At 33.1% G+C, this 14559-nt stretch overlaps 1 protein-coding gene across 3 annotated transcripts in view; it reads right to left on the bottom strand.

The window, feature by feature from the left end:
- Nucleotides 1-14559, bottom strand: part of LOC306658695 (tudor domain-containing protein 3) — a 122931-nt gene that overhangs the window by 27667 nt on the left and 80705 nt on the right. For all 3 annotated transcript variants that reach the window (XM_079135885.1, XM_079135884.1, XM_079135886.1), the window contains 2 exons: nt 13151-13276; nt 4051-4901 (listed from right to left, as the gene is read on the bottom strand). In XM_079135885.1, coding sequence (XP_078992011.1) covers nt 4051-4901; nt 13151-13276 — 977 coding nt within the window. The remainder of the gene's footprint in view (nt 1-4050; nt 4902-13150; nt 13277-14559) is intronic.

Here is a 14559-nt window from a genome sequence, read left to right as displayed (position 1 = left end):
AAAAAAAATGTTACCTTAAGAATATCAGGAAAGAATTGGCTTTTAGCTAGTATATTTAACTAGTATATTTCATATTACAAAAGTGTTAAGTGAATCCTTGGTATTTTCTTCCCAGGTCTGGATATTAGCAGGTTAGTCACTGTTGGCACTCTCTTAAAAGTCTTTGGTATACATAACACTCTCTCATTTCCTCCTTTTTCAGCCTCACATTCTTGTGTTCTGTGAAATATGTTGCACATATGCTTCAATTATGAATTTCTGAAGTTATATGTCAGTTCAAGTTAGTTCAACAAACACTCATAGGAAGACAAATAAGCCCATATGAACTTACAATGTAGTATTCTACTTATTTGTTTTGTATCTTCAGCTCCCCAAAACTGAGCCGTAACATGGAGGTGAGTTTTAAAAGGTCTCACTTATGAAAGCCTACCCCAAATATAGCCAAATATTTAATATAAAAAATACCTATACTTTAAGAAAAATGATCCATACAAAAAAATAACTTTTATATACATATTATAATAAAGGGGTAGAGATGTGGCACTTAAAGCTGAGGAGCTCAGGAAGAATTTCCTGAAGTAGATGGAATGGACTGAAGGTTGAAGAGCATTTAACCAAATAAAGAACTGAGACAGGTACACCAGGGGAAGCTACAGAGACATAAAACATGAAGCTGAGAGTAGAAAATTAAAAATAGTTTCAAATTAATTTTGATGTAAGAAGATGGTTCAACCATCTTCTGATAAGAAATGTGAGGAAAATACGTAAGGATCAGATAATGGAGGGTCTGTATGCATGCGCAAGTCTGTAACCAACAGGGGAAAGAGTTTAAGGTAAAAGAATGCTATAAAGAAGAGGATCATAGTGGTGGCAATATTGATGCCAAATTTAAGATAATAGGGTTTAAGGCAAGGAAACTAATTTGAAAGCTGTTAAAATATTCCAGGTCAGAGAGGAGAAAGAGCTGAACTAGTTTGGCAGTCTCAATGAAGAACTGCCCACCAATTCTCAGATCCTTCTTTGGAAACAACGCTAGAGAGAAGGAAAGATATTATAAGGAATTTTTAAACAACAGATCACACTGACTGATTATCTCTAAAATATCATTACAATGCAATTACAAAGATTATAGTTTCTTACTGACAGTTATGATCAACTCCTTTTCTCAAATTTCCACCCATCTCTGGTTAGAAATTGCAAAGTTTTCTATTCTTTACAACACATTTAAAAGCTACCTCTTAAGTTATACGGTTTCAGAGGGTAACTAATTCTCTCTTTCAAGGGCGACTATTGTTTATCTTATTTGCAATATTTGAATATCATCTAGTAAGAGTCTACAGTCCTTATCCTAAACTGAAAGTAATTCTTAAAAAAAATTTTTTTTAAATTTTAAAAAGTAGTCACCTTAAAAGAATACTCTAAGAATATTCTCATAGCTTGAAACATTTTGGGTATTGTTAGGTTCTATGTTCTAAAAGGTTCTTTTTAAATTTTTTATTTATATTTTTGGTACTAGGGATTGAACCCGCAGTGCTTAACCACTGAACCACATTCCCAGTCCTTTTTTATTTTTATTTTAAGACAGGGTCTCTCAAAGTTGTTGAGGTTGGCTTTTAACTTTCGATCCTCCTGCCTCAGCCTTCTGAGCTGCTGGGATTATAGGTGTGAACTACCAAGCTCAGCTCTAGAAGGTTTTGGTATTAATTTAAACCTATTCAGCTGAGGTGATGGATGAATTCATTATTATTATTATTATTAATTTTTATAGATAATTAAAATTAAGATTAAAACTTTATTAATAATCCTATCAGGTATTTGGAGGCATTTGGGTGATAGCACACACAGTCAGAAGTATCTTAAAGCACCTGGCACTTAGCAACTACTCACAGTGTTTTTGTTCCATACTCAGTTAATATTTGTTGAAGGAATTTGTCTACTAAGTCCAATTATCTGAATAGACACAGACCTGTTACTCCTGTTGCTTCATATGTGTGTGGTCAATCATATATATTAATTTTTTCTCTTTCTTTTAGCAGGCACACAGAGTAACAAGGAGATATCTGTATCCCTGTGGAGTGTTGGTTTGAAGCTTTGCTTTTACTCCCACAATCTTTGCGAGCTTTCAGTGGAAAGTCTGAACATTCACCAGCCAGGTCATCAAAAACTTCACATTGTCCCTATAGGAAACATGCTTCTATTCTCACTTTAGCCTTTCACAAAAGCATCTGTCACAGTGGGCATTCCCTTCCAAGAAGTCAATGTTGGTTTGATAAAGACTAAAAACTTTTTCTTGCCTCTACAATGAAGGAGAAATAACTAAAGGTAAGGAACACCACCCCCACTACCCAATTCAAACAGTTCCTTAATTTTAGAAAGTATGTGGTCTGAATTGGTGGAATCAGATTCTGGATAGTGCAGATATTCTACATCTGCTTTCTAAGCCTCCCTGACAGCCAGAGAGTGGCCATTTGGAATAGTTCCAAACAATGAGATTTAAGTCAAGTCTTGCTGATATTCCTGGGAAAGCTTTTTACTTTTCTAGAAAAAAAGGAGACACACACAGTCTCTTCCTTCTACTCTTGAACAAAGACTGGACATCTAGAGAGCTACTTCTAAACAAATACTATCCCACATTCATATAAAAGCTTTAAAAGCTAATGTCATCTAGATTTCCCACCCTGTCCCACTCCTTGTTGTCATTATCAGGTAAGGATTAGCACCGTGCTTATACATTATAATCATTGAATATAACAGGACTTGGTTCCAGATCCCAAGTCTTAAAGCATCCTTGTAAAGGATCCATCCAGATTCCCTTATCTGAATTTCAGTTCCTTGACAACTTCAGTTACCTTTACCTCCACTCCCTTCAGTCACACACTTTCATGGACATACACTTAGTTTATCAATTAATACTACTCTAACTATGAAATACTTATTTCAAATATTTCAAATACTTTCTTTTGACATGAGCCTCTTATTCACCCTGTTTCCCCATTCTATAACTCCCTTACACCTGTTTTTGCTAGTATATGCAGACCCTTCACCACTCTTATTTTTTTCTATTTTAAGTGTCCCCACCTAAGTTAAGTAATCAACAGTCAATAATTAAGAAAACCCTATGCTGTGGGGAGGAGTAAACTAGGTATAATCCTGCCTTTAAAGAACTTAATATTCAGGCAGTTGGGAGAGATACCAATTGAGGAATCAAAACCAAAAATATTTACAAATTGTGGTAAGTTTTAAAAAGTGAACAAAGCATTGAGAAGGAGAATCACTTTCCAGGGAAGATCACAGATGATTCTTCTAGGAGCTGATGTTTAGGTCAAGCCCTCAAGGATGAGAAGAGAATTTGGTTGAAAACATGTTGGGCAAAAGGGAGAACACACAAAATACTTCTCTCTGAGGGGCCTTCTGTTCATGCCTTTCCTGTTTTAGTGTGTTGGTCTTCTTGCTCTGGTTAAGCTCTTCCTTGATCTGTGAGATTCCTGCTTGTTCTGATCTTATCTTTTCCTTTTCTCACAACTTCCTTCTTTCCCTTTCAGCTACCATATAATGTAAAACTAAAAAATCTAAATTACTGGTCTAATAAATATTAAATTACTTATTATAAAGTAAATAATTAATCATACGCTCTTAAGTTTTGTTTAAAGTAGCTTGAATGTGTAAGTTCTTTAAATGAAAATCTGCAGAATTTTATACCACACTACAGACTTGTTCCTTATGAATCAGAACAATTTTACTAGCAAGAAAAACATTTATAAGTCAGCAAATGACAAGTAAAATAAAGTTGGACTGTACTTAATCACTTTCTGATATGAAAGCTAAAATCAAACCTAACTTAACCAAGTCTTATGGAAAAGATGCCTTAGCATCCACAAAAAATATTAAATATTTTTCTTCTATTTTATAAATTATCAATCTGTTTAAAGGCTTTCAACAGGCACAAATACAGAACGAAATGCATAGTTCCAAGTGATGACTTTCTATAAATTCCCATCAGAATGTTACATTTGAGAATATTAGTACTTAACATGTTTACATTATTCATACCTTGTTGTCTTCCCAATAAAGTGCAAAACATTCATCTCCAGGTTTCCACATTTTTGTATATTCCATAGGGATAGATGATTCTAGCACTTTTTCAGGCTTAATTGGGCCTGATCTTCTTTTGGGCCCACTATTATAAAATATTTTCTCATCATAGTGTGTAGATGTGACAGGTCCTCCTGGCTTAATTGGTCCTACTCGTCTTCCTTTCAGTGGCATTTCTGTCTCTCCATTTGGAACACCAATGAAACTATTAGCTCGGACAGAATTCTGGTAATCAGTATTTACATTAAAATGTTTTTCAACTTTCACACCACTGAAAGTTTCATTGTTTATTGTTCGTGATTTCCTGTCATAAAAATGATCAGGATTACCTGCTTGGTTTTCTCTTTTCCCACGTTTTTGGTTATTATAATCTATGGATTCTTGAGGAAGTGGATTTTCTTTTGCCTCTGCATAAGATGGACCTTTTCCTGATCTGCTTGGCATAGAGTTTTCTCTTTTTTTAAAAGCACCATCATTGTGCTGAGAGCTTAGAGGATATGAAGCATCTTTAGTTCTATCATATCTAGAATACGGTCGATCACACTTGATTCTCTCTTCAGCCCATCCTTCAGATCCTGAAGAAGTACTTGGTCTTTCAGAAGCTCTATTTCTAGGTAATCCACTACCTTCTAAAAGTGACTTTGAATTTGGGGTGTCTCTTTGAAAACGAGGAGGTTTTTCATTTCGTGGCTGCCTGGTATCACTTCGAGGAAGATGTCTTGGTTGATTATTATCTTTTACTCCATTTTGTTCAGTATTTGACATTCTATATTGTCCCTGATGAAATTGCTGCAACTGTGACTTAGGTTCTGAAAGATAAAACACCAAAAATTATATTCATGCAAAATTATTGAACTATAATTGTAATATCTTCCTCCATCTTTCCACTTCATTATTTTAATTCTTCACTTCCTTAGAGTTCTGTATTGCTAACATATGATTGTCCTAGTTAGCCATACTGGAGAAGTAAAGTGATGATATGAGCTAAGAAAAAGTGGTAGATAATCAAAGTCACTTATCTTTGTTGCTGAATGTTTCCATTTTTATAATAAAGTTATCTATATAAGCTATTGTGGTAATTCATGTCCCAAAATGTTAAAGAAATAGAACTGCAAATTGCTAACTCAGGAACGACTACTGAAACTGCATAACACTTGTTCATTTTTCTGAATCCTGCTGTAATTTAGAAATTACAGCTGTCATTATCAATCATAGTAGAACATTTGCAAATATGTTCCTTTTTAAATCTTTCAAGATCTGAACTGCTGTTTATAGTTAAAACAGATATGGTATTATAGAAAAATAATTTCTTCATCTATCAAAGTAATTAAGAGCAGGTACTACTTAAAAATACAGAAAAAAAGCATCAAAAACATTACTAAGCATAATAATACAGATAATGTCTAACATGAAACCAAAAGTAGTAGAAACATGGTAAATACATACTAATAGATAATATGTTAATGGCTATATTTCATGTAGTCATTTTAATTTTATTTCAATCTGTTCCATGTCTTATACTTTCTTCCTCTTTTGTTTCACATACCATGGATATAACATTACTATCAAACACACTGATTTGTCTTTGGTGAACAATGCTTCTTTTGTCCTACACCATAAAAAATGCAGATAATTCTTTTTCTTATGTTTTGGCCCTGAGTACTGAACCCAGGGGTACTTTAACACTGAGCTACATTCCCATCATTTTATTTTTTTAATTTTGAGACAGGATCTCATTAAGAAATATTTATCATATTGACCTGAGAATTTTCAGTTTTTTCTGTTTTCTAATATTTTTCTAAATTAAACATCTTCTGCTTACTTTATTTCATTTACTCCTTAGAACCACCCTAAAAGGGCATTATTATTATCATTATTTTACAAGTGAAAGAACAAAGTAAGGTGTCTCAATTAAAGAAGTCCATTAGAAGATGATGAAACATGAATTAAAGTGAAATCTAACTGGAGCTAAAGGCCAAGATTTTTCCTCTATGTCAAGCTGTCTATTCAGGGGGGAAAAAAAAAGGAAAAACAAAAATAAAATGTAACCAACAACATATTAGCTACAATTTTTCCTATATTTGTTCATTTTGGTAAGATATAGAAATCACAATGTTAACAATTCTTGATGGACTGAAAAATAAATTTGGATACTAGGACTGCCAAAATTCTGACCTAAAATTAATAATCTCTTTTCAATAACTGCAGTAAAACTAAAACCTATGACAACTGGCCTAGTATTTAGAAGCTCACAAAGTGGCACTTAAAGATAGTATAGCATCTACCATAGGTGTGCAATTTAGTAGACACTATAACTGTAGACAAGAAAATTACCTTTTCTGAACCTCATCTTTAAGATGGGGATTAACAACAAAGTATATATTTTAAAGGCTTGACTAAGTTAATATATATACAAAGTTCTTAGAATTATATTTGCCTTTAATCAAAGTAACTTTCAATAAAAATGAGCTATTATTTGTATGACTATTATCATTATAACTACAATTAAGCAAATAAACTTAATGGCAACCAGAAAAAAAAGAAAAAAAAAAAAAAGGTAACTGGGTCATAAGGTACTTCCTTATTCATAGTTTCATTACCACAACCTTCTCCTTTACTTAAGATTCTAACCTTGCTTTAGTTTTTGTTTTTTTTTTTTTCTTGTTCAAAGTAAAGCAGGAAGAATACTTTAATGAAACTCCTTTACTGCCATGTTATAAAAGTCCTAGTATAGAGAAAATTTAGATACATTAGAAAATCAAGAGGAGTTGGGGAAAAAAAGGAGTTGAGACAAACAAAAAAGAAAATCAAATACTGTTATTCACTTAAAATATATTAGAAACATTCTCCAGATTAAAAAAAATATATAGACAACCTTTAAAATTTTTCTAGATAAAAAATGCTAAGAAATTTTGGGAAATTTAAAAATTAAATAGTCCTATCCTAAGAAAAATGTCTTTCTAATTTCACTTTTTAACAAGTGCATGTAGATGTGAGTGGTTATTAATGTTTTCCATGTATTACAAAATTAAAATAAAAACTTTAAAAAATACTGTGGGGAAGGCAAGAAGAGCAATAACCCATCTCCCCCACCCATACAATCAAACTGTCATACTATGCATATATATTTTAATATTTTAATTTTTTGGTAGACACACTACCTTTATTTTATTTATTTTTTTGTAGTGCTGAGGATTGAGCTAAGTGCCTCACATATACTAGGCAAATGCTCTACCACTGAGCTACAATTTAATATAGTCCTGTTGTGCTATATTAAATATTATTCTTTATTACTCTTTTCAAAACAATCATCTCAATGTTTACATTATATTTCATCTACTGGTATTCTCCACCTTGTCCTCTAACCATGCTATTTTTCTAAGTCTATAATCAGTGGTGTGCTATTGCCAGACTGAATATCTTATATAAGAAAATGTGTGAACTGGTTGTTAAACTGCAGATATCCTGAAATCGGCCATGGTGGAAGTATTTATACCACAGAAATGAGCAAAAGCTGAAAGTCAGACATCCCTTGCTTTTCACTTCTATGCCTTCTCTAAAAGTCAGCTGTGACACATACACCAGCACACTGTTGATGCCTAGGAACCCAGTGAATACTTTCCATCCTTATTTCTTAGCATTTTCTTCATATTCCTCCTCTCATCAGCTGCTTTCTGATCTCCTTTGTTGACTCTTCCACCTTTACTTGATTTCTAAATTCAACTGCCTGCTTGAAAACACTTCTTTTCTTTTGGGGAGGGGGGTGCTGGGGACCGAACCCAGGGCCTTGTGCTTACAAGGCAAGCACTCTACCGACTGAGCTATCTCCCCAGCTTGATAACACTTCTTGATCTTTGAAACATCATGTTTTAAAACTGAACTCCCAAAATAAATAGGTAGATATGCAGCATGGTAGAAAGAGTTCTGAGTTGGGAAAAAAACAGATAAGGGTCCAAGTCCCAATTCTTGGGCTCTATGGGTAATATATTTTCTTTCTTCAAGTCTGCTTGTTTATATGTCAAATGGAAATAACAATATATATTTTGCATTTTCATGTGATTAAATGAATTAATAGTATATAAAGCATCGACCACATTTCCTGCCAGAGTAGATGCTCAATAAATTGTAACTATTATTTTAATTTGTTTAGTAAATGTGTAAAGGAATGGATAATAAATTGAGGAAAAGAGAAGAATGGCAAAAATGAAAAGTAGGCTCATGTACTCTAGTATTTGAAGAAAAGCAACATGCTATCTTTCACAGAACTAAATATCAAAGAAAATTAATTATATATCATATGCTATGAAAGAAAACAATTTAAAATGCAGATTTAATATGCAATTCCTATAATAGTAAGCTTCTTCAGGTTACTAATGTTCAATTATATCAGCTATGGCATCTATCCAGAAAATTTCAAAACTTCTAATCAAAGTATATTAGGATCATTTTGAATTCAAGAGTGTCTCTAATAATATGCCAATAAAACCGTGAGCTGAAAGGAACACAAAGAACCTAACAAGCTAGGAAGGGTGGTGCACACTTATAATCCTAACAACTTGGGAGGCTGAGGCAGGAGGATTGTTAGGTTCAAGGCCAGCCTGTGCAAGTTAGCAAGACTCTGTCTCAAAAACAAAACAAAACAAAAAACTATGGGGGGAATTCCACATCCTGTGTGGATGAGGAGAAGAGTGTTTGTCAGAGGAGGACAGTGTCCGTGATCAATTATACTAATAAACTTATCTAATCAATAAACACAAGGGCCAATTCTTTTCTCAAATGGAAGGGGGTGTGACGGATTGGGCCATACCAGATTTGGCCTCCAAAATGAGTCCCACAGGTAAAGGGGAAATTTCTGGAGGGGCTGCTTCTGTGAGGAACACGACAGGGTAGAGTCAGGGAAACCATTTGCTTAGAGAATTAGCATATCCTTGGGGTGAGCCATTCTGTACAGGGCCACTTACTCCTTGGCTATCTGAAAACAGTCTCCCATGATGTCAGTTCCTGGGAGCCAGACCTCAGTATTCCATGGCTCAGCCAAGCCTGATTCTGCTAAACATGGATGGTTCCCCACACCAAGCCAGAACAAAACAAAACAACAACAACAACAATACCAAAAAACAGCTGTAGCTCAGAGATAAAGTGCTCCTTGGTTTGATCCCAGGTAGTGCCAGAGAGAGAGAGAGAGAGAGAGAGAGAGAGAGAGAGAGAGAGAGAGAGAGAGAACATATATAATATATTCTCATGACACATGATAGAGACTAATTCTGTAAAACTAAGTCCTTTGGGGGTAGACCCTAGTAAAGGCTGAAGATGTTTATAGATTAGTGCTGGATGCTAGATACATTACTAGTCTAACAAAACATCAACATTTATAATATATTTGGAATAATTAAGATTTCTAAAATCAGCATCTTATAAATCACAAATTCCTAGGCAATTAAGTATAGCATTTAAATTATTAAGTACATTTTAAAATATTTACAAAGCTGAAATATACTATGATAAATCTTAAAGCAAAATACCAATGGCAGGACACAGCTTTTCATTCATATGCTCCCCCCCACCAAAGACGACTCTAGATGAGGCCAATTTTCAGAGATTATTCCCGATATGACCATTATTTAATATAATGTTAACCAAACTTAGTGACATCTCCTAACAGGAAGCTGGCATCCTATTAGTCCACTGTCTTGGAACTGAAACCAACTAACTAATGTAGCTAATGCTTTAGAAAACCTGGTATGAAAATGATGAAAATGTCAGGACAATGGAAAGTGTTGGTTATTTCTTACAGACTTCAATTACAAGAAAAAAAAGAGTTGGCAAATTTGAAACCAGAGAAGGAAAAGAAACTTATAGCTCAGAAATGTTCTTTTCTACTACAGTGGTGCCCCTTATCCACATGAGATATACTCCAAGATCCCCAGTGGATGCATGAAACCATAGATAAAACTAAACCCTATACCCTATATATATACCATGTTCTTTCCTACACAATTTAAATTAATAAATTAGTCACAGTAAGATATTAACAGCAATCACTAATAATAATAATAAGCTATACTGAAATTGCCAGTATCACTACTCTTGCACTTTGGGGCAATTATTAAGTAAAGCAAGTGTTGCTTGAACTCGGGCCCTATGGTCCTACAACAGCAGATCTGACAACTGAGATAGCTTCTAAGGGACTAGCACATATAGTGTGCACACAGTGGACAAAGGGATGATTTTGTTTCCTAGGTAGGATAGAAAGGGATGGTGTGATGTTTCATCATGCTACTCAGAACCTTACTCAGTTTAAAAATTCTTATATTTCATATACACCTTATATATACAGGTCAAAGTTATATATTTATTGCAATACTGAAAACTGATCCCGGGGTACTTCATCACTGAGCTACATCTCCAACCCTTTTTATTTCAACCTTCCTGAAGTAGCTGGGATTAAAGCAGTGTACCATTCTTAGAAGTGATTTTATGCAATATTTTTATCGCACCTACATTTTAAAGGTGACCTGTTACATGAAGTCAGAGCAGAATTTTCCATTTGTGGCATTATGTAGCACTCAAAAGATTCAGATTTTGCAGCAGTTAAGATTTCAGACTTCTGAATAAAAGATGCTCAATCTATGAGACAACCACCCAGGTCAAGACTTATGAAGCTAAATCGTGACTTCTAGGGGAACCAAATTAAACAAAATCCTTTGAGAGCTTGGACTGACACGAAATACAGAAGAAAAGTTTGATTTTCAATTTTATTAGAGAAATAACTTTCAATCCCCACATATACACATCACTGAATCACAATTACTTCTTTATAATATCAATTTCTATAACAGACCCAAATGATGATGCTGATATGAACTATATATCAATTACAAGATAACTCTTCATTATCTGTTTATGAGGCATTTAACCATTTAAAATTATGAAGATTGCCCTGAAAAGCTTCCTAGATTTTCCTGAGAAAATCTCCAACATTTTCTACTATCAATGAAGATTTAACTTTAGAATACAAAATTTATGGAACAATGACCAAATTCTGAGGAAAAAAAAAACAAAGTGGAGATTCAATTTTTACAAAACTAACATATATTTCAGGATTCTATTCCATGAAATCTTAAAATGGGTTAAAAAATCAATTCAGTATCTGTGTCAACTTTTTTTTTTTTAACCAAAACCCAAGCTTACCTAAGAATGTGGTGACTTAGTATGAGTGGGTTAGCAAAAGAAAGAGTAACAGAATTAAATCTGGCAAAGACACTTTAAGGTTGACAACATGCAAAGTTTTTCCATCAATCTTGTTACCTTTATTGTACCCATGAAGACAGGACAGAGAATATAAAAATCATCTACAAGCACAACCACCTTCTACCTATATACTTATAAATTTATTATATAGCTGTTTGTACTTCTGCTAGTTGTCATGAATCTCTTCCATGTGATGTCATCATAAAAATTAAAAGGGGCAGAAAAGCAGCTACTGATAGAATTAGTTCCAGGTCATACAAATATTTTGCAATAATCAAATAGCAAACCAAACAGTAGTCAATTGTGCTTGATTAACATATTAAAAAAATAAAAACTACATGGTCTTATTTTGTCAAGTAAACTTTTAAAATAAAGGACTAAATATCAATATAGGTTATAAATATACCTGAAAACTTACTGTTTAGTTTGCATGATAATACAAATCGCAAACTAAATGCACAAAAGGGATGTTTATTTAAAAGGATTTTATACTTAAACTAAAAAAAAAAAGAAAACCAAAAATACAAGGGCTTAGTGGAAGGGACAGGAAGAGGGGAGCAGAGGGGAGAGGGGAGGAGAGGAGAGGAGATCCGAGTAGGATACTATAAAAAGAGGTTGGGACAAGAATATCAAGAAGTCCCAGTCAGGAAGAAGTGAGAGAGACATGAAAAAGCAGAAAAGATTCTCCTGCTAGCTCTTCAGAAGCAAATACCAAGACTATTGCCTAAGTATAATCCATGTGGCAACAATTTGAGGGACAGCTTGTAAGAACTGAAAGCAGTCTTCTGAAAACTGACTTTGGGGTATTCATTATGTAGCAACAGAAAGAAACCAAGAAAATACTGCTCTTCCATGTTACTGCTTATAATTCTCCTGTACATTAAACATCTGCTTTCTCAAACAGTATGTGCCTTTTCTATATAATGTAGCAAAAAAAAAGCTTCCATTTTCATGAAACCTGAATAGTTCAAATCTGAAAAGAAAAACAAAACAAACAAAAAAATCCCATATTACCTCCAAGCTTAATTGGTTGGATTTTAAGTCAAAGAGAGAAACTGGATTTAAAAGCATATTTCCTTAATATTTTGAAGTCATATTTTTTAAACTTACTCTTTGGAAAATATTTATCATATTCCATTCTTAGGAAAAAATACATATTTAACATACTTTCATGAGTATGTTATTCACTGAAGTATATCATATTAAAAAATATATTACAATGTGAAAGCATATTCTCTCAGTCTGAACATTTTTATACAACATATAATGTGTAGAGAAAGAAGACCCAGACCAATTTCCCAATCAAAATAAAATGTGGGCTGGGGTTGTAGCTCAGTGGTAGAGCACTTGCCCAACACGTATGAGGCACTGGGTTCGATCCTCAGCCCCACATAAAAATACATAAATAAAATAAAGGTATCGTGTCCACTTACAACTAAAAAAGTATTAAAAAAATAAAAATAAATAAAAGGCATAAGAACATATAACCATAGTTTTCCAAAATAATAATCTGTCTACATACCTAAATCTACTATCAATTAGGAGTAAAGTTGGAAAAAGTTGTTGCTATAATTAATTATCATACAATCAGGGGCAAAATAAGTGCCATTTATGTTTTCAGAATGTAACAATTCAAATTTTCTTCTGTGCTTTTGTCAACCAGAAAATGCATTAAATAAGTTTCTAAATATGCAGAAGTTCATATCATCAGTTGCTTTATTAAGTCTTTTTGTATAATTCCAAATAAATTATGGTCTTTGAAAAGAAATCTATTTTTAAAAAAGGAATCTACTTTAAGTTGGCCTACCTTCCACATTCAAAGTCCCCATTTTAGATTCCAGGAAATCAAATAACGTGCTTGGTGCCGATGGCCTTGAATTTCCTAGGTCTTCTTCATCTTCAGATCTTACTCGACCCCTTCCTTTTCCTCTACCTAAGATTTAAAAGTAAGACATACAAACATATGTATGTGTGTGTGTGTGTGTGTGTGAGAGTGTGTGTGCATTTATTTATTTATATATATTGTATATGGAAAAACAGAAGGAGAAAAGAGCACTGAAATAAAATCAGCAATCATTTCAAGCAGGATATTACATATATTTCTTTTCATATTTTCTTTATACTCTATTTTTAGTAATAAAAAAGCTTTTAAATGGTTATATTAAACAGTACCTTCAACCAATTTTGTCCCATTGTCCCAGATGTGTTAACATCTATAAAAACTACTAAGCAACAAATAAATCACTTATGGCAACTTTAAAATAATTATTATGTTCACAGAATTGAAAACTTGTGACTTAATGGATTAATCCCTGAAATGAGCTATCTAGAAACCTGAATTTCTTATAAGAATTATTTTTTAAAGAAAAAAATTATATATAATAATGATTCATTATTATATTCATACATGCATATAATTTGGTCAATCTCATTTCCCAGTAATTTCTTTTTCTCTCCTCCTCCCTCCCCAGATCTGCCTGCTCTGCCATACTGATCTCCATTCTATTATTAACATTTTAATATATGGGATTAATTTTGATAAATTTGTACATGGACACAGCAAAGTTTGGTAGATTTCATTCCCAGAAATTCCAGATTCCCTTCCTTCCTCTACTCTACTGGTTCTCTATTTTCATGAGATTCCCTTCTTCTCCCCCACTTTTAAAAATTATTCTTCCTCTCTCTAGCTTTCGCACATAAGATAAAACATTTAACCCTTGCTTTTCTGAGAGTGGCTTATTTTATTTAGCATAATGTTCTCTAGCTCCATCCATTTATCAGCAAATGACAATTTCATTCTTTATACCTGAATAAAATTCCATTGTAACCACAGATTTTTTTTTTATATGAAGGAATGAGATTTGAAAAACCATAATACCTTTGACCATGTAATAATTAAAGAATAACATTAAATAAAATTTATTTTCCTCTTAATTTTAAAGTGTACAAACTGTTAAGTTATTTATATAAGTGGAACAGATTTAGAAATAATTAATAGAATGAGTCACTTTATGTCATATTTTCCCTGCTACTCATAATAATCTTGTTTAAATAAGGCACCATTAGACATACTTTGTAAAAACAGAGAGACTCAAAGTAACCTGCAAACATCTCTATGGTTCCGAACTCATGATCCTTCCATTTACCATGCTATGTAAAGTTAGAGCCCTCACAGTGATAAAAGTCAGCCTCTTTTATAACATATATTACTCTGAA

Source organism: Sciurus vulgaris, assembly GCF_902686455.1.
Source record: "Sciurus vulgaris genome assembly, chromosome: 4".
Classification (NCBI taxonomy): Eukaryota; Metazoa; Chordata; class Mammalia; order Rodentia; family Sciuridae; genus Sciurus; species Sciurus vulgaris.
This window is presented reverse-complemented; position numbering and strand designations above follow the sequence as displayed.